Genomic DNA, 22291 nt, shown 5'->3' on the forward strand with positions numbered 1-22291 from the left:
TGTTCATATCTACCATAGTAACATCCCTGTTAATGTTCATATCTACTGCAGTAATATCCCTGTTCATATCTACTACAGTAACATCCCTGTTCATATCTACTACAGTAACATCCCTGTTAATGTTCATATCTACTACAGTAACATGCCTGTTCATATCTACTACAGTAACATCCCTGTTAATGTTCATATCTACTACAGTAACATCCCTGTTCATATCTACTATAGTAACATCCCTGTTAATGTTCATATCTACTACAGTAACATCCCTGTTCATATCTACTACAGTAACATCCCTGTTCATATCTACTACAGTAACATCCCTGTTCATATCTACTACAGTAACATCCCAGTTCATATCTACTACAGTAACATCCCTGTTAATGTTCATATCTACTACAGTAACATCCCTGTTAATGTTCATATCTACTACAGTAACATCCCTGTTAATGTTCACATCTACTACAGTAACATCCCTGTTCATATCTACTACAGTAAAATCCCTGTTCATATCTACTACAGTAACATCCCAGTTAATGTTCATATCTACTACAGTAACATCCCTGTTAATGTTCATATCTACAACAGTAACATCCCTGTTAATGTTCATATCTACTACAGTAACATCCCTGTTGATGTTCATATCTACTACAGTAACATCCCTGTCATATCTACTACAGTAACATCCCTGTTCATATCTACTACAGTAACATCCCTGTTCATATCTACTACAGTAACATCCCTGTTCATATCTACTACAGTAACATCCCTGTTAATGTTAACATCTACTACAGTAACATCCCAGTTCATATCTACTACAGTAACATCCCTGTTAATGTTCATATCTACTACAGTAACATCCCTGTTAATGTTCATATCTACAACAATAACATCCCTGTTCATGTTCATATCTACTACAGTAACATCCCTGTTAATGTACATATCTACTACAGTAACATCCCTGTTAATGTTAATATCTACTACAGTAACATCCCTGTTAATGTTCATATCTACTACAGTAGCATCCCTGTTAATGTTCATATCTACTACAGTAACATCCCTGTTAATGTTCATAACTACTACAGTAACATCCCTGTTAATGTTCAAATCTACTACAGTAACATCCCTGTTAATGTTCATATCTACTACAGTAACATCCCTGTTCATATCTACTACAGTAACATCCCTGTTAATGTTCATATCTACTACAGTAATATCCCTGTTAATGTTCATATCTACTACAGTAACATCCCTGTTCATATCTACTACAGTAACATCCCTGTTAATGTTCATATCTACAACAGTAACATCCCTGTTAATGTTCATATCTACAACAGTAACATCCCTGTTAATGTTCATATCTACTACAGTAACATGCCTGTTCATATCTACTACAGTAACATCCCTGTTAATGTTCATATCTACTACAGTAACATCCCTGTTCATATCTACTATAGTAACATCCCTGTTAATGTTCATATCTACTACAGTAACATCCCTGTTCATATCTACTACAGTAACATCCCCTGTTCATATCTACTACAGTAACATCCCTGTTCATATCTACTACAGTAACATCCCAGTTCATATCTACTACAGTAACATCCCTGTTAATGTTCATATCTACTACAGTAACATCCCTGTTAATGTTCATATCTACTACAGTAACATCCCTGTTAATGTTCACATCTACTACATTAACATCCCTGTTCATATCTACTACAGTAAAATCCCTGTTCATATCTACTACAGTAACATCCCAGTTAATGTTCATATCTACTACAGTAACATCCCTGTTAATGTTCATATCTACAACAGTAACATCCCTGTTAATGTTCATATCTACTACAGTAACATCCCTGTTGATGTTCATATCTACTACAGTAACATCCCTGTCATATCTACTACAGTAACATCCCTGTTCATATCTACTACAGTAACATCCCTGTTAATGTTCATATCTACTACAGTAACATCCCTGTTCATGTTCATATCTACTACAGTAACATCCCTGTTCATATCTACTACAGTAACATCCCTGTTCATATCTACTACAGTAACATCCCTGTTCATATCTACTACAGTAACATCCCTGTTAATGTTAACATCTACTACAGTAACATCCCAGTTCATATCTACTACAGTAACATCCCTGTTAATGTTCATATCTACTACAGTAACATCCCTGTTAATGTTCATATCTACAACAATAACATCCCTGTTCATGTTCATATCTACTACAGTAACATCCCTGTTAATGTACATATCTACTACAGTAACATCCCTGTTAATGTTAATATCTACTACAGTAACATCCCTGTTAATGTTCATATCTACTACAGTAGCATCCCTGTTAATGTTCATATCTACTACAGTAACATCCCTGTTAATGTTCATAACTACTACAGTAACATCCCTGTTAATGTTCAAATCTACTACAGTAACATCCCTGTTAATGTTCATATCTACTACAGTAACATCCCTGTTCATATCTACTACAGTAACATCCCTGTTAATGTTCATATCTACTACAGTAATATCCCTGTTAATGTTCATATCTACTACAGTAACATCCCTGTTCATATCTACTACAGTAACATCCCTGTTAATGTTCATATCTACAACAGTAACATCCCTGTTAATGTTCATATCTACTACAGTAACATCCCTGTTAATGTTCATATCTACTACAGTAACATGCCTGTTCATATCTACTACAGTAACATCCCTGTTAATGTTCATATCTACTACAGTAACATCCCTGTTCATATCTACTATAGTAACATCCCTGTTAATGTTCATATCTACTACAGTAACATCCCTGTTCATATCTACTACAGTAACATCCCTGTTCATATCTACTACAGTAACATCCCTGTTCATATCTACTACAGTAACATCCCAGTTCATATCTACTACAGTAACATCCCTGTTAATGTTCATATCTACTACAGTAACATCCCTGTTAATGTTCATATCTACTACAGTAACATCCCTGTTAATGTTCACATCTACTACAGTAACATCCCTGTTCATATCTACTACAGTAAAATCCCTGTTCATATCTACTACAGTAACATCCCAGTTAATGTTCATATCTACTACAGTAACATCCCTGTTAATGTTCATATCTACAACAGTAACATCCCTGTTAATGTTCATATCTACTACAGTAACATCCCTGTTGATGTTCATATCTACTACAGTAACATCCCTGTCATATCTACTACAGTAACATCCCTGTTCATATCTACTACAGTAACATCCCTGTTAATGTTCATATCTACTACAGTAACATCCCTGTTCATGTTCATATCTACTACAGTAACATCCCTGTTCATATCTACTACAGTAACATCCCTGTTCATATCTACTACAGTAACATCCCTGTTCATATCTACTACAGTAACATCCCTGTTAATGTTAACATCTACTACAGTAACATCACAGTTCATATCTACTACAGTAACATCCCTGTTAATGTTCATATCTACTACAGTAACATCCCTGTTAATGTTCATATCTACAACAATAACATCCCTGTTCATGTTCATATCTACTACAGTAACATCCCTGTTAATGTACATATCTACTACAGTAACATCCCTGTTAATGTTAATATCTACTACAGTAACATCCCTGTTAATGTTCATATCTACTACAGTAGCATCCCTGTTAATGTTCATATCTACTACAGTAACATCCCTGTTAATGTTCATAACTACTACAGTAACATCCCTGTTAATGTTCAAATCTACTACAGTAACATCCCTGTTAATGTTCATATCTACTACAGTAACATCCCTGTTCATATCTACTACAGTAACATCCCTGTTAATGTTCATATCTACTACAGTAATATCCCTGTTAATGTTCATATCTACTACAGTAACATCCCTGTTCATATCTACTACAGTAACATCCCTGTTAATGTTCATATCTACAACAGTAACATCCCTGTTAATGTTCATATCTACTACAGTAACATCCCTGTTAATGTTCATATCTACTACAGTAACATCCCTGTTAATGTTCAAATCTACTACAGTAACATCCCTGTTAATGTTCATATCTACTACAGTAACATCCCTGTTCATATCTACTACAGTAACATCCCTGTTAATGTTCATATCTACTACAGTAGCATCCCTGTTAATGTTCATATCTACTACAGTAACATCCCTGTTAATGTTCATATCTACTACAGTAACATCCCTGTTAATGTTCATATCTACTACAGTAACATCCCTGTTCATATCTACTACAGTAACATCCCTGTTAATGTTCATATCTACAACAGTAACATCCCTGTTAATGTTCATATCTACTACAGTAACATCCCTGTTAATGTTCATATCTACTACAGTAACATCCCTGTTCATATCTATTACAGTAACATCCCTGTTCATATCTACTACAGTAACATCCCTGTTCATATCTACTACAGTAACATCCCTGTTAATGTTCATATCTACTACAGTAACATCCCTGTTAATGTTCATATCTACTACAGTAACACACTAATATAAAACAGTCTGTGCCCGTATCTCTGAGTCATCCCGGGGTCCTTAGCTGAAATCTAAGCCACTTGCCCCACGATGCGTCACGGTGCTGCAGCGTGCGTGTCCTCTGTCCCGTCCCGTCCCGTAAACACCATAACATCTTATTACCATGACACTGGTCCATCTCTCAGCCGTAAGTCACAACACAACACCAGCCAATGTCACAACACATTCCTACATTCAAAACCAATGAGTAGCGATGCAGAGAGCGAAACAGTACAAAGTAATTTAATGTCAACACTTACTGCTCCTAGCAACTCTGCTCCCTCCTCCACTGCCATTTTCCCTGTTTTGAGAGTGACACCGGAGTAGTCAATTAGCAGCGCAGGGATTGTGCCAAGCAGAGAGACATGATTACAGCGCTAGAAATACCTGGCTGGAAGAAACAAGACGAGTTCCTGAGCACAGGACACTACAGCAATGGAGCTACCTAGCCTGGTAACACTGGTCTCACTACCTAGCCTGGTAACACTGGTCTCTACCTGATACTACCTAGCCTGGTAACACTGGTCTCTACCTAGCCTGGTAATACTGGTCTCTACCTAGCCTGGTAATACTGGTCTCTACCTGATACTACCTAGCCTGGTAACACTGGTCTCACTACCTAGCCTGGTAACACTGGTCTCTACCTGATACTACCTAGCCTGGTAACACTGGTCTCTAGCTGATACTACCTAGCCTGGTAACACTGGCCTCTACCTGATACTACCTAGCCTGGTAACACTGGTCTCTACCTGATACTACCTAGCCTCACAGCTCCCTGAAACTACCTAGCCTCACAGCTCCCTGATACTACCTAGCCTCACAGCTCCCTGACAGTACCTAGCCTCACAGCTCCCTGCAACTACCTAGCCTCACAGCTCCCTGACACTACCATTCCTCACAGCTCCCTGAAACTACCTAGCCTCACAGCTCCCTGAAACTACCTAGCCTCACAGCTCCCTAAACTACCTAGCCTCACAGCTCCCTAGCCTCACAGCTCCCTGAAACTACCTAGCCTCACAGCTCCCTGATACTACCTAGCCTCACAGCTCCCTGAAACTACCTAGCCTCACAGCTCCCTAATACTACCCAGCCTCACAGCTCCCTGATACTACCTAGCCTCACAGCTCCCTGACAGTACCTAGCCTCACAGCTCCCTGAAACTACATAGCCTCCCAGCTCCCTGAAACTACCTAGCCTCACAGCTCCCTGAAACTACCTAGCCTCACAGCTCCCTGATACTACCTAGCCTCACAGCTCCCTGATACTACCTAGCCTCACAGCTCCCTGAAACTACCTAGCCTCACAGCTCCCTGAAACTACCTAGCCTCACAGCTCCCTGAAACTACCTAGCCTCACAGCTCACTGACACTACCTAGCCTCACAGCTCCCTGATACTACGTAGCCTCACAGCTCCCTGACACTACCTAGCCTCACAGCTCACTGAAACTACCTAGCCTCACAGCTCCCTGATACTACCTAGCCTCACAGCTCCCTGATACTACCTAGCCTAACATCTCCCTGATACTACCTAGCCTCACAGCTCCCTGACACTACATAGCCTCACAGCTCCCTGACACTACCTAGCCTCACAGCTCCCTGATACTACCTAGACTCACAGCTCCCTAGCCTCACAGCTCACTGAAACTACCTAGCCTCACAACTCCCTGATACTACCTAGCCTCACAGCTCCCTAGCCTCACAGCTCACTGACACTACCTAGCCTCACAGCTCCCTGATACTACCTAGCCTCACAGCTCCCTGACAGTACCTAGCCTCACAGCTCACTGAAACTACCTAGCCTCACAGCTCCCTGATACTACCTAGCCTCACAGCTCCCTAGCCTCACAGCTCCCTGATACTACCTAGCCTCACAGCTCCCTGATACTACCTAGCCTCACAGCTCCCTGACACTACCTAGCCTCACAGCTCCCTAGCCTCACAGCTCCCTGATACTACCTAGCCTCACAGCTCCCTAGCCTCACAGCTCACTGAAACTACCTAGCCTCACAGCTCCCTAGCCTCACAGCTCCCTGATACTACCTAGCCTCACAGCTCCCTGATACTACCTAGCCTCACAGCTCCCTGACACTACCTAGCCTCACAGCTCCCTTGTCTCACAGCTCCCTGATACTACCTAGCCTCACAGCTCCCTAGCCTCACAGCTCACTGAAACTACCTAGCCTCACAGCTCCCTGATACTACCTAGCCTCACAGCTCCCTGATAATACCTAGCCTCACAGCTCCCTGAAACTACCTAGCCTCACAGCTCCCTGAAACTACCTAGCCTCACAGCTCCCTGAACCTACCTAGCCTCACAGCTCCCTGAAACTACCTAGCCTCACAGCTCCCTGATACTACCTAGCCTCACAGCTTCCTGACACTACCTAGCCTCACAGCTCCCTGATACTACCTAGCCTCTTGAGCATCTGATCCCGTTAGCGGGATCAAAATCCAGCGAAAAATCATATCGCCAATTAGCATTAAAAAATTATCATAATTTTTTACAAAAATTAAAAATATTTTTTTTTTTTTTTTATAGATACACCTCTCCTGAATCGACCCACGTCGTCCGATTTCAAAAAGGTTTTACAGGAAAAGCAAATCATTAGATTATATTAGATGAGTCCATCGTAAAAAGCAGCTTCATAGCCATTTTCCGACCAACCACTTCCATCACATATTATCAATAAACAGCTAAATGTAGCACTAACCTTTTACAAACTTCATCAGATGGCACCCCTAGGACATCATGTTATACAATGCATGCATTCTTTTGTTCAATAAAGGTCATATTTATATATAAAAACAGCATTTTACATCTCTGTCTGACGTTGACTACCTAATTTCCCCTCAAAAGCGTCCCGGTAAACAATGCTACGTTTCAATAAATTGCTATACTATAACGATTTTTTAAATGTATATTGTCAATCTAACATTTATAGATGAATATCTCTTGAGAACACCCGTCATACCAGATTTTAAATTAACTTTACTGGGTAATCACACTTTGCGATAAAAGGAGATGCGATACTCAGAAAATCAGCTAATATACAGTGCTCGGCGCCATCTTGGATGCAACAGTATGAACCATCTCATCTTCAATAATATTGTCAATAATCGCCTACCTTTAGTTGTCTTCATCAGAAAGCATCCCAGGTCCACAACAGATGTATTTTCGGTCAAAAAGTCCATACTTCACGTTCCATTAGCCTGATGTTGGTAGCGCGTCCTATGGCTCTCTCCAAACGCAGCTCTGCACTTCATACTGAAAGCAATCCTCGCGCATGTAGGTTCGTTCAAACATGTCAAACGTTGTATAAAATAAATGTTCAGGGCCACTAACACCAAGAGAGCCAATAAGATTCGAGGGGGATGATTTCACTGCCTTTAAAACCGTTTCCAAAGGTGGGGGCAGACATGGCCGCCGGCGTCATAATGGTGATGGCCCATCCCCTGTGACCAATTTCAAACTCCTGTCATTCACTGAGTTTTGACTCTATAAGGCTCAAACCACTGTGAAAGGACTGGCGACATCTAGTGGAAGCAATAGGAAGTGCCAAAATATTCCTAAACCCCTGTGTTTTTCAATGGGATAGGTTAGAACTCAATACAACACATCAGGTATCCACTTCCTGTCAGAAAATGTCTCAGGGTTTTGCCTGCCAAATGAGTTCTGTTATACTCACAGACACCATTCAAACAGTTTTAGAAACTTTAGAGTGTTTTCTATCCATATATAATAAGTATATGCATGCCCTATCTTCTGAGTTTGATTAGTAGGCCGTTGAAAATGGGAACGATTTTTTTTCAAAATGCGCTGTGGCGCCCCCTATCCTAGGGTATCCTCAAGAGGCTAGCCTCACAGCTCCCTGATACTACCTAGCCTCACAGCTCCCTGATACTACCTAGCCTCACAGCTCCCTAGCCTCACAGCTCCCTGATACTACCTAGCCTCACAGCTCCCTAGCCTCACAGCTCCCTAGCCTCACAGCTCCCTGACAATAATACAGGTGCTGTGACCACTAGCCTTCCCCCAGCTGTCTCCACAGACAACGCCTCTACATAGCTGAGCTGGGGATCTCTCCCACACTTACCATATTTGTAGGCGCTAGTTCCTCTGTGCAGCATGATCCGCGGGGGGGACCAAAATAGCAGCGCAAAATCAGCTTGTTTGGATCGGCCCTGCTGGCCTCCCTGTCTGGAATCTGTTCTGCACAAGTCCTATCGTCATATGGTTTATCAGCTCTTTTCTCTATACAATGCAGTCCACAGCCAGCCAGTCAGCCAGCCAGCCAGCCAGCCGGGTAGTCAACCAGTCAGTCTGCCAGTTATTCAGTCAGCCAGCCAGCCAGACAACCGGGTAGTCAACCAGTCAGCCAGCCAGTCAGCCAGCCAGTCAGTCAGCGAGCCCCGTTCATCCCGTCTCAGCCACCCACCACTATAGAGAACCAGTCAGCCAGTCAGTCAGCCAGTCAGTCAGCCAGTCAGTCACTGCTGGACTGGACACGACTGGGCTGGTCTGGTCCCTCAACCCACTGCTGGACTGGACACGACTGGGCTGGTCTGGTCCCTCAACCCACTGCTGGACTGGACACGACTGGGCTGGTCCCTCAACCCACTGCTGGACTGGACACGACTGGGCTGGTCTGGTCCCTCAACCCACTGCTGGACTAGACACGACTGGGCTGGTAGAAACCCCTGACTGGCAGCATGAACAGCATTCTCCCCAACAGCCGCCAGCCTAATGAATTGAATCAATGCAGTCAGCAGTGATTCATTGTGATATTTTGAAATGCCTCCCTCTCTTTGAGACAGTCTAATTCAAGATGCTAGGCATTGTAAGAAACCAAACCAGCCAAACATTAAATACATGTAATAACTCAATTCCATTATATTGGTAAAGGTCAATACAAATATATTTTTATTAAGGACAGGTGGGGTTTCATTTATTAAATAATTGTATGTATTTAGGAGAAATGTACAGTCAGAGCATCCAACTACTTTAGTAGGTAAAACAACTATCTATTATAATGTGTTCCATTGTTTACTGGGCTTTTACTAGTTGACCGAGATCAAAAGGTCAAAGAGCAGACTATCATTACCAAGGTCAGAGCAGCCTCTATCATTACCAAGGTCAGAGCAGCCTCTATCATTACCAAGGTCAGAGCAAACTCTATCACTACCAAGGTCAGAGCAGCCTCTATCACTACCAAGGTCAGAGTAGTCTCTATCATTACCAAGGTCAGAGCAGCCTCTATCATTACCAAGGTCAGAGCAGCCTCTATCATTACCAAGGTCAGAGCAGCCTCTATCACTGTCAAGGTCAGAGCAGCCTCTATCACGGTCAAGGTCAGAGCAGCCTCTATCACTGTCAAGGTCAGAGCAGCCTCTATCACTACCAAGGTCAGAGCAGCCTCTATCATTACCAAGGTCAGAGCAGCCTTTATCACTACCAAGGTCAGAGCAGCCTCTATCATTACCAAGGTCAGAGCAGCCTCTATCATTACCAAGGTCAGAGCAGCCTCTATCACTACCAAGGTCAGAGCAGCCTCTATTATTACCAAGGTCAGAGCAGCCTCTATCATTACCAAGGTCAGAGCAGCCTCTATCATTACCAAGTTCAGAGCAGCCTCTATCATTACCAAGGTCAGAGCAGCCTCTATCATTACCAAGGTCAGAGCAGCCTCTATCATTACCAAAGTCAGAGCAGCCTCTATCACTATCAAGGTCAGAGCAGCCTCTATCACTATCAAGTTCAGAGCAGACTCTATCACTGTCAAGGTCAGAGCAGCCTCTATCACTACCAAGGTCAGAGCAGGCTCTATCACTACCAAGGTCAGAGCAGCCTCTATCACTACCAAGATCAGAGCAGCCTCTATCACTACCAAGATCAGAGCAGCCTCTATCACTACCAAGATCAGAGCAGCCTCTATCACTACCAAGGTCAGAGCAGCCTCTATCATTACCAAGGTCAGAGCAGCCTCTATCATTACCAAGGTCAGAGCAGCCTCTATCATTACCAAGGTCAGAGCAGCCTCTATCACTGTCAAGGTCAGAGCAGACTCTATCACTACCAAGGTCAGAGCAGCCTCTATCACTACCAAGGTCAGAGCAGCCTCTATCACTACCAAGATCAGAGCAGCCTCTATCACTACCAAGGTCAGAGCAGACTCTATCACTACCAAGGTCAGAGCAGACTCTATCACTACCAAGGTCAGAGCAGCCTCTATCACTACCAAGGTCAGAGCAGCCTCTATCACTACCAAGGTCAGAGCAGCCTCTATCATTACCAAGGTCAGAGCAGCCTCTATCACTATCAAGATCAGAGCAGCCTCTATCACTACCAAGGTCAGAGCACTCTCTATCACTACCAAGGTCAGAGCAGCCTCTATCAGTACCAAGGTCAGAGCAGCCTCTATCACTACCAAGGTCAGAGCAGACTCTATCACTACCAAGGTCAGAGCAGCCTCTATCATTACCAAGGTCAGAGCAGCCTCTATCACTGTCAAGATCAGAGCAGCCTCTATCACTGTCAAGGTCAGAGCAGCCTCTATCACTACCAAGGTCACAGCAGCCTCTATCATTACCAAGGTCAGAGCAGCCTCTATCACTGTCAAGTTCAGAGCAGGCTCAATCACTGTCAAGGTCAGAGCAGCCTCTATCACTGTCAAGGTCAGAGCAGCCTCTATCACTATCAAGGTCAGAGCATCCTCTATCACTGTCAAGGTCAGAGCATCCTCTATCACTACCAAGGTCAGAGCAGCCTCTATCACTATTAAGGTCAGAGCAGCCTCTATCACTACCATGGTCAGAACAGCCTCTATCACTACCAAGGTCAGAGCAGCCTCTATCACTGTCAAGATCAGAGCAGCCTCTATCACTGTCAAAGTCAGAGCAGCCTCTATCACTACCAAGGTCAGAGCAGCCTCTATCATTACCAAGGTCAGAGCAGCCTCTATCACTATGAAGGTCAGAGCAGGCTCTATCATTACCAAGGTCAGAGCAGCCTCTATCATTACCAAGGTCAGAGAAGCCTCTATCATTACCAAGGTCAGAGCAGCCTCTATCACTGTCGAGATCAGAGAAGCCTCTATCACTGTCAAGGTCAGAGCAGCCTCTATCACTACCAAGGTCAGAGCAGCCTCTATCACTACCAAGGTCAAACTACCCACATGCCAGAGTGTTTCCTAGAATGACTGGACCAGAGAATGTACTGAGTGTTGCAACATGTCTCTGGTTCCGTTTATAAAGAGGTTTGGACCACCCTCCTCCGTGTAAAGAAATTCAACTGCAAGCCATCACAGCGCCCACACATCACACAGGTACGGAGGCGGGACAAATAGCACCCGGTCAAACCAGCAGTGTTCCCTGTCATTGCTCACATTATGACTGACATGGGCCTGTCCTATCAATAGATCATCAGCCTGTCCTATCAATAGATCATCGGCCTGTCCTATCAATAGATCATGGGCCTGTCCTATCAACAGATCATGGGCCTGTCCTATCAATAGATCATCAGCCTGTCCTATCAACAGATCATCAGCCTGTCCTATCAACAGATCATCGGCCTGTCCTATCAACAGATCACTAGAAGATGCACATCGTTCATTCTAGCAGGCGGGGTCTCAACTGAGTTTTCTGCGAATTAAAACTGTTAAATGAAAAGTAGCAGTTCATTTTTTAAGTGGAAAAAGAAGCCGGCTGAAAATAAGTATGTTACCGGCTGTTTGGCCGGCGCTTCGGAAAAACACAGAGAAAAATACTGAGTGTTGCAACATGCTCTGGGTTGCCTTTATAAAAGAGGTTTGCATCTTAGTGGGGACAAACAGCTCGTGAAGACACTGACATCTGTCACTGATACAGGTGAGCCTATGCATGTCTCTCACTATTCTTAACTCTTTCATGAATACATCGATCACAAATCATTTCAAATAAAACAATTAGGAAGGCAGGTTTTCCTGGTGCCTAATGTAACATTGTCCGATCTGTTCAGTCATCAAAGGACCTAACTAGAATCGTGTTTGTTAACACAGTAAAATGTAAATTGTCATAGTGAGACAGAGTGGCTGGGTAAGTGTTAGTATTTCACCAACAGCTGGTGACCTGAGCACTACTGTAGTAACTGAGCTCCCTTCTCTAACAGGACATCCATTCAACATACTATTCTGAAGTTTCCTTCAAAGGCAAACAGACATCTATCACAACAACGATGGTAGGTATCTGAAGTTTTCTTCAAAGGCAAACAGACATCTATCACAACAACGATGGTAGGTATCTGAAGTTTCCTTCAAAGGCAAACAGACATCTATCACAACAATGACGGTAGGTAGTAATAAACCACACCATTATAAGAATAATCAGAAAACAACATTCAGAGATACTAACGTGAATATAGGACATGTGTCTCTAATGAAAAGACCATTCTGGTGGGAAGCTGCTATAGACCACCAAGTGCTAACAGTCAGTATCTGGATAATATGTGTGAAATGCTTGATCATGTATGTGATATCAACAGAGAGGTATATTTTCTGGCTGATTTAAATATTGACTGGCTTTCATCAAGTTGCCCACTCAGGAAAAAACGTCAAACTGATAACCAGTGGTCAAAACATATTGATACAACAGTAGCAAGGATGGGGAGAAATCTGTCTAAAATAAAGAGATGCTCTGCCTTCTTAACAACACTGTCAACAAGGCAGGTCCTACAGGCCCTAGTTTCTACCTTCTTAACAACACTATCAACAAGGCAGGTCCTACAGGCCCTAGTTTCTACCTTCTTAACAACACTATCAACAAGGCAGGTCCTATAGGCCCTAGTTTCTACCTTCTTAACAACACTATCAACAAGGCAGGTCCTACAGGCACTAGTTTCTACCTTCTTAACAACACTATCAACAAGGCAGGTCCTACAGGCCCTAGTTTTGTCACACCTTGACTACTGTCCAGTCGTGGGGTCAGGTGCCACAAAAAAGGACATAGGAAAATTGCAATTGTCTCAGAACAGGGCAGCACGGCTGGCCCTTGGATGTACACAGAGAGCTAATATTAATAATATGCATGTCAATCTCTCCTGGCTGAAAGTGGAGGAGAGATTGACTTCATCACTACTTGTATTTATGAGAGGTGTTGACAAGCTGAATGCACCGAGCTGTCTGTCTAAACTACTGGCACGCAGCTCAGACACCCATGCATACCCCACAAGACATGCCACCATAGTCTGTCCCCAAGTCCAGAACAGACTATGGGAGGTGCACAGTACTACATAGAGCCATGACTACATGGAACTCTTTTCCACATCAAGTAACTGATGCAGCAGGAGAATCAGATTTAAAAAACACCTCATGGAACAGCGGGGACTGTGAAGAGACACAAACATAGGCACAGACACACACACATGATAACATACGCACTATACGTGGTAGTGGTGGAGTAGGGGCCTGAGGACACACAGTGTGTTGTGAAATCTGTGAATGTATTGTAATGTTTTTAAAATGGTATAAACTGCCTTAATTTTGCTGGACCCCAGGAAGAGTAGGGATCCATAATAAATACAAATACAAATGAACCAACGATAGACCGTTTTTGCATTAAAACTGCTATATCCATCTACCCTGTGCTGCAGTCCATCTTGCTGCTGGTTCTACTGGTCCCCATGATGGTGCAGTCCTCCCTGCATCCAGTGGACTGTGATGAGGTCTATAGATCAGGTTCTGGACAGAATGGGGTCTACACCATCTACCCTGCAGGACCTACCTCACCTGTCCAGGTGTTCTGTGACATGGGCTTGGAAAGTGCATATCTAAGAAAGTGGACAGTCAGTTTCAATTTGTGGTATTGAAATACACTAAAAGACTAATTTACCATGAACTGTCTCTCTCTCTCTCCTAATCTGTTTATTAAACAATCTTTCTCTCTCCTAATCTGTTTATCAAACAATCTCTTTCTCTCTTAATCTGTCCATTAAACAATCTCTCTTAATCTGTCAATTAAACAATCTCTCTCTCTCTGAATCTGTAAATTAAACAATATCTCTCTCTTAATCTGTCAATTTAACAACATATCGCTCTTAATCGGTCAATTAAATAATCTCTCTCTATCTTAATCTGTAAATTAAACAATATCTCTCTCTTAATCTGGCAATGAAACAATCTCTCTCTCTTAATCTGTAAATTAAACAATCTCTCTCTCTTAATCTGTAAATTAAACAATCTCTCTCTCTTAATCTGTCAATGAAACAATCTCTCTCTCTCTTAATCTGTAAATTAAACAATCTCTCTCTCTTAATCTGTAAATTAAACAATCTCTCTCTCTTAATCTGTAAATTAAACAATCTCTCTTAATCTGTAAATTAAACAATCTCTTTCTCTTAATATGTCAATTAAACAATCTCTCTCTCTAAATCAGCTGATTCAGAGCCGACAGGATGGATCAGTGAACATCCACAGGAAGTGGGATCAGTACAAGAGTGGTTTTGGGAGCGCAGCTGGAGAGTACTGTCTGGGTAAGAACTGGTTTAACTTCTAGCCAACAGAACGTTCTCCTCCTAGAACCTTGTTTTACCACTGACTTCATCCGGTTTGTCCTAGTTCATTCAAGGCCATTTGTCATTGTATTCAGACAACACAGTGAACTGCTATGTTGATCTCATTCTCCAGGGCTGGAGACAATGCATCTCCTGACTATGAAAGGAACCTATGAGCTGAGGGTGGACATGGAGGACTTTGAGGGGAATAAGGTCTATGCTCAGTACTCTTCCTTCTCCGTTGGACCAGAGGCTGAAGGATACCTGCTAACACTGGGCTCATTCAAAGATGGAGGAGCAGGTGGGTGACAATTTATAGTACCAGAATATACTGTAGTACCAGAATATAGTACCAGAATATACTGTAGTACCAGAATATAGTACCAGAATATACTGTAGTACCAGAATATAGTACCAGAATATACTGTAGTACCAGAATATAGTCCAATAATATACTGTAGCACCAGAATATAGTACCAGAATATACTGTAGTACCAGAATATAGTACCAGAATATACTGTAGTACCAGAATATAGTCCAATAATATACTGTAGTACCAGAATATAGTCCAATAATATACTGTAGTACCAGAATATACTGTAGTACCAGAATATAGTCCAATAATATACTGTAGTACCAGAATATAGTACCAGAATATACTGTAGTACCAGAATATAGTCCAATAATATACTGTAGTACCAGAATATAGTACCAGAATATACTGTAGTACCAAAATACAGTACAATAATATACTGTAGTACCAGAATATAGTCCAAAAATATAGCATAGGAATATACTGTAGTACCAGAATATACTGTAGTACCAGAATATAGTCCAATAATATACTGTAGTACCAGAATATAGTCCAATAATATACTGTAGTACCAGAATATAGTACCAGAATATAATGTAGTACCAGAATATAGTCCAATAATATACTGTAATACCAGAATATAGTCCAATAATATAGCATAGGAATATACTGTAGTACCAGAATATACTGTAGTACCAGAATATAGTCCAATAATATACTGTAGTACCAGAATATAGTACCAGAATATACTGTAGTACCAGAATATAGTCCAATAATATACCATAGGAATATACTGTAGCACCAGAATATAGTACTAGAATATACTGTAGTACCAGAATATAGTCCAATAATATAGTACCAGAATATACTGTAGTACCAGAGTATAGCACCAGAATATAGTACCAGAGAAAATTCCAAGGAAAATAGTCCAAGAAAATCTGTCAACAAGGGTTCATACTAGGGATGCACGATATATCGGTGAACATATCAGAATCGGCCAATATTAGCTAAAAATGCCAACATCGGTATTGGCCGTTGTCTACTTTAACGCTGATGCGCAAAACTGATGTCAAAGCTGACATGCAAACATATGTAACGTAGGTACATGACGAAATGATAACACGTAAAATGTTACTCTACACGTGCAACACAGCATTCCTAACCTAGCCCACAATGTCTGCTGTGTGGATCGAGCAGACAACAAGTCCAGCAGTCATTTGAAAGAGTAAGAACATTCAGTGATACAACTCAAAGGCAAAATCCATTAAAGCCAAGATAATGGAATTCATTGCCCTTGACAATCAACTGTTTTCTGTTGTGGGTGATGTTGGCTTTCGCCGACTGGTCGAGCACCAGCACACACTACCAAGTAGGTGCTATTTTTCAGATGTTGCCCTACCAGTGTTACACAGTAATAGCGTCACTGCTATTAGCTTCACGACATACATACTATGGAACGCCGTTTGGGTCTTTGCGTGTCAAAAAAGATACAGTTGCACTGTCAAAGCTGTACAAAAAAGCAAACATGCAAACATCGGCCATGATGTGTTTTCAATACTGCGTTGGTAATAAAGCATCATTGGTCGACCGCAATTTCTGGGGTAGCTAGCTTTAGCTTGGTACTTAGCTGGCACCAATACAACCAGCCTGAAAACAATGACCAGTAGAAACTGCAGTCATTTTCATTATTCTTAGCAATGATTTAGGAATCCTTGTGAGTAAGTATTAGCTAGGTAGCTACTTGTTCGCCTATTGAAATGGTACTTCAGTTCATGAAAATAACTAGCTAGCCAGCTGCTTAACCCTGTTGGCCAAAGCTAACGTTATAAGCAGCCAGCTAGCTTCATCTGGCTAGTGTTAGGGTTTAACCAACTATTTGTTAGCATAACCTATATAAAATAACAGAGAAGCTATGCCACAATATTAAGTATATAAACTATAGATAATTGAATACTGCTATATGTTAGAGGAAGTGGCTCATGTGATGGTGGGTCATGTGGACAGAATGATGATGCTTTAAAACATGGTTTTGCAAGAGCTTTTTTGCTGAACAACAGCAATAACAAGATAATGGGTGCAAAGTAGGGGTTTTAGAGAACTGTGCATTATGTAACAAGGTGTAGGCTGCTGACTTAGTGATAGGAGGTTGTGAAACCCATCTCAAGGGGAGCATGTGAGGAACAGGTAGAGTGGAGAAACAACAGTATAAGTAAATCACTGGAAATTGAGTGGTTGCTGACTCTTGAGTATACACTAAGAAGATAAGATCCAACGCCTGGCAACATGTGATGCGTCACGAGGTTGGGACCAACCTGCACGCCAACGATAGGCTGGAGTAAGTCTAAACCACACCCAGTCTCTACTCTGACAGGCCCAGCAAGGAGTGGGAACTACGTCTGTCAAGAAGTATTTAAAGAAGAACTTGTGATGACATTTCAGCTCTCAGTCTGCCCTGCGTGGTGTTACAGTGAGACCGTATATACGAACATCATATTTTCCATTTGTACTATCATTCTATTTACTTAAAGATGAATTAAATAATCATTGCAAAACTAAGTTGCATGGTTTGTTTATATCCTAATACCAGATTCGAATTGACGCGACCCAACACTAGTGAGGCTCAACCGGACCGGGTTATGTGTTGTGAAGCTAGCCACAATAAGGATTAGCCACAATAGTGGAATGTGCAGTTTGCCTTCAAAATAAAAGTATGTAATTGACAGTGATGCAAATGAATACAAATAGTATAATTATGCCATACTTTTATTTTGAAGGCTAACTTCCAAAGTCCACTATTGTGGCTAATCCTTATTGTGGCTAATCCTTATTGTGGCTAGCTTCACATAGATGCGTCCTCCTGTCACAACGTCCACAGAAGGTGGCGCCTCTCCTCGGTCGGGCGGTGCTCGGCGTTCGTCGTCGCCGGCCTACTAGCTGCCACCGATCTGTGTTTCAGTGTCTGTTCGTTATGTCTGTTTTTTGATTGCACCTGTTTCGTGTTTGTCATTAGTGGGGGGGTATTTAGTCTGTCTGTGTTTAGTTAGGATTTGTGCGGGATTGTTCTTTGTTACGTGTGGTGTTATATTGTTTGGGTTACGACTTATTGTATAGGCAGTAGGGTTGCCGGGCTGCGCCCCATCTGCCCTTTTGAGCGGAGCTTCTTTTAGTCTTTTTGACTGTTGTGCTCCCAGCCGTATATGGATTTTGCCTTTGGATTTATTAAATCAAGTTTGTTCCAACGGACCTCAGTCTCCTGCGCTTGACTCACCCTAAAACAGTTCTACCCGCTCGTGACACCTCCATTAATCAACTAAGAACTGTCTTATAAATTAGGGTTATTTTAGATGATGACAGCTAGCTAGATAGCTAGCTAACTATAGCAACTGAAACAGATCATGTCATTTTGCTGTGTTTTTGGGGAAGAACATTGTTTGCATCCATGAGCTAGCTAGCTTTTTGTTAATGACCAGCACTGTAGGTGCAACAACTTTACCAGCATCATAGCAGACGTATTGATGAATCGTTGTGACATATGGAATACGAGTGATACTGTAATCAATGTGCAATAACTACGTAAAATATTAATGAACGCCTTAAATTATTATGAGACGTGAAGTCCATATTCAGATCCTGATTGGTCAACAAGCTTAATTGACTTGTTAACGTTAAATAGTATATTTTTTTACACACAAAGACCCAAATGGCGTTCCATAGCGAAGACCCAAACGGCGTTCCGTAGCAAAGACCCAAACGGCGTTCCATAGAAATCCTGGTTGAGAATGAAGCGACTGAACAAATGAACAACCAAACAACACAGCAAGTAACTGAAAGAAATAGGTTGCGATTACATTTTTCTGGTAATGGGGACATACGTAAATGCCAACAAAATAACTTGTTGGTCAGTGTGGTGTGTGTGTAACCTTTATTTAACCAGGCAAGTCAGTTAATTTTAAGAACAAATTCTTATTTAAAATGACGGCCTACCCTGGGCCAAACCCGGACGATGCTGGGACAATTGTGAGCCGCCCTATGGGACTCTCAATCACGGCCGGATGTGATACAGCCTGGATTTGAACCAGGGACTGTAGTGACGCCTCTTGCACTGAGATGCAGTGCCTTAGACCGCTGCGTCCATGTGTGTGTGTTAACTATTTAACTGTACTAGAATGCTAAAAAGGCTGCAAGCTGGTGGAACTACTATCACTAGGTTAACTACAATCCTTATTTATCTCTGTTCTTTTCCTCAGGAGATTCTCTGGTTTATCACAATGGTCAGAAATTTTCAACCTTAGATAAAGACCAGGACCTTGACGCTGCCAACTGTGCCCAGGTGTACTACGGAGGATTCTGGAACAACGAATGCCATTTTGCTAACCCCAATGGGATATATGCATGGGGTGAGTCTACCTATGGTATTGGCATCAACTGGAAAACATGGAAAGGCTTTACATACTCCCTGAAAGCCATCACCATGAAGATCAGACCAGGCACGGCATAGAAGTCAATCATTTCTAACACAATTGTAAAATCAGATTTTTCAATAACAATTATTGCCATACAAACATTTCCAGCACATGCACCTATTCCATGTATAAGGGAGGGGGGGTCTAAGGAGGGTTTGTGTTTGGGTCTTCAGAGATTAGAAGGTGCAGCAGGATACAGAAGATCTCAGATCTACTCTGAAGTGCAGTGTTGCCATAGCAACAGAACCCTGACTGCAGTGGGGATTATATGACTCTGACCCATCATTTAACGATCTCTGTCTCTTACCTTAACCCTCTGTCTGTCTCTTACCTTACCCCTCTGTCTGTCTCTTACCTTAACCCTCTGTCTGTCTCTTACCCTAACCCTCTGTCTGTCTGTCTGTCTGTCTGTCTGTCTGTCTGTCTGTCTGTCTGTCTGTCTGTCTGTCTGTCTGTCTGTCTGTCTGTCTGTCTGTCTGTCTGTCTGTCTGTCTGTCTGTCTGTCTGTCTCTTACCTTAACCCTCTGTCTGTCTCATACCTTAACCCTCTGTCTGTCTGTCTGTCTGTCTGTCTGTCTGTCTGTCTGTCTGTCTGTCTGTCTGTCTGTCTGTCTGTCTGTCTGTCTGTCTGTCTGTCTGTCTGTCTGTCTGTCTGTCTGTCTGTCTGTCTGTCTGTCTGTCTCTTACCCTAACCCTCTGTCTGTCTGTCTGTCTGTCTGTCTGTCTGTCTGTCTGTCTGTCTGTCTGTCTGTCTGTCTGTCTGTCTGTCTGTCTGTCTGTCTGTCTGTCTGTCTGTCTGTCTGTCTGTCTGTCTGTCTGTCTGTCTCTTACCTTAACCCTCTGTCTGTCCGTCTCTTACCTTAGCCCACTGTCTGTCTGTCTCTTACCTTAGCCCTCTGTCTGTTATGATCACCAACACTTGAAATAAAGACAGATACTGTATGATGAAAATTATGAATTCTCCCTCAGTTTATTGTTGAATGTTTAGAACCAAAGGTCTTTGTTGACATGGTAAAAACAGATCACTTTACGCTCCATATTGAAACACCGTCAGTTTATTATCTATGTGACTTTAGAATAATTACATTTGTGTAATGACTTCAGCCAACAATGTGCAACCATGTTGAATTGAGTTTGTGGGTAAGATGGTGAAGTAATTCCAAGAATGATGGTAGTGTCACGTCCTGACCCTAGTAAGATGTCATTTTCTATAGTAGAGTAGGTCAGGGCGTGACAGGGGGTGTTTTGGGGTTTTCTATGTTTTCTATTTCTATGTCTAAGTTCTAGTTTTTATATTTCTATGTTGGGGTTGTTTGGGTTGATCTCCAATTGGAGGCAGCTGATCCTCGTTGCCTCGAGATTGGAGATCATATTTAAGTAGGGGTTTTTCTTCCTGGGTTTTTGTGGGTAAGTGTTTTCCGGTTTGTCTATAGTACCTGATGGAACGGTTTGGTTGTTTTCTGTTTTAAGTGTATTCATTAAAGGAAATATGAGCACTTCACACGCCGCGCCTTGGTCCCCTTTAGACGACCCACGTTACAGGTAGACCTATTGAGTGGCTTAAAAAAAAATACATCACAACATTAGGTCAATTGAGTGAGAAATGCCTCTTGCATGTGTGTAGATCTTTGTTTTTGGTCTCACTGTGTGATGCACTGTCATCTACTTCTACATGTGGCCACGTCACATACAAACCTATTACTACCTGTCAGGGCAATGAGATTGAGACTGTAACCTCATATAAATATCTTGGAATTTTAATTGATGACAGCCTCTCTTTTTAAAATTGCATATTCAACAACTTACAAATAAAATTGAAGCTGAAGTTGGGATTTTATTTTAGGAATAAGGCCTGTTTTTCTTTTGAAGCCAGAAGGAGGCTAGTATCAGCTACATTTATGCCTTTACTAGACTATGGGGATATTTTATATAACGTTCAGAGCGCCCACTTGATGCTCTGGACGATGATTTGTTTACCTCTGGATAACATGAAAACAGCCTAACCAGCTCTGCTGGCAACAATTACATTACGCTTTTTACAGACTTTTACTGACACCGGCCATATTCAACGGGTGTTGTACACTTTAGCTTAGGACATGTAGCTAGCTAGCTAGGTAAACAACATCACGTAACGTTAGCTAACGAGCCAGCCAGCTAAAAATAGCTAGTTAAATAACAATGAACATAGTGCCAGATCATGTCGTTACTACCCTACATGAATATGCTGGGAGCTAACCAACCAGGTTCAATGTTAGCTAGCTAGGTAAACAACGTGTAAGATCACACACGTCACGTAACGTTAGCTAACGAGCCAGCCAGCTAATGTTAGCTAGTTAAACAACAATGAACATAGTGCCAGATCATGTCGTTACTACCCTGCATGAATCTGTTCAACAATCTGCTGCTCCCTGTTACAGACGCCATGCCACGGTTGCCCTGAGTTTGAAGA

General features: G+C 42.0%; 2 protein-coding genes across 2 annotated transcripts in view; one reads left to right on the forward strand and one right to left on the reverse strand.

The window, feature by feature from the left end:
- Positions 1–22291, reverse strand: part of LOC106591361 (ankyrin-3) — a gene marked incomplete at its 3' end in the record, with an annotated part of 349799 nt that overhangs the window by 309981 nt on the left and 17527 nt on the right. The window lies entirely within an intron of this gene.
- On the forward strand, positions 12168–20226 carry LOC106591086 (microfibril-associated glycoprotein 4). The gene is made up of 6 exons (XM_014182275.2): positions 12168–12407; positions 12688–12756; positions 14167–14358; positions 14949–15045; positions 15200–15367; positions 19627–20226. The coding sequence occupies exons 2-6, from the start codon at positions 12754–12756 to the stop codon at positions 19875–19877; spliced, it is 711 nt and encodes a 236-aa protein (XP_014037750.2). The 5' UTR covers positions 12168–12407; positions 12688–12753; the 3' UTR covers positions 19878–20226.

The sequence above is a fragment of the Salmo salar genome, chromosome ssa01 (genome assembly GCF_905237065.1).
Source record: "Salmo salar chromosome ssa01, Ssal_v3.1, whole genome shotgun sequence".
NCBI lineage: Eukaryota > Metazoa > Chordata > Actinopteri > Salmoniformes > Salmonidae > Salmo > Salmo salar.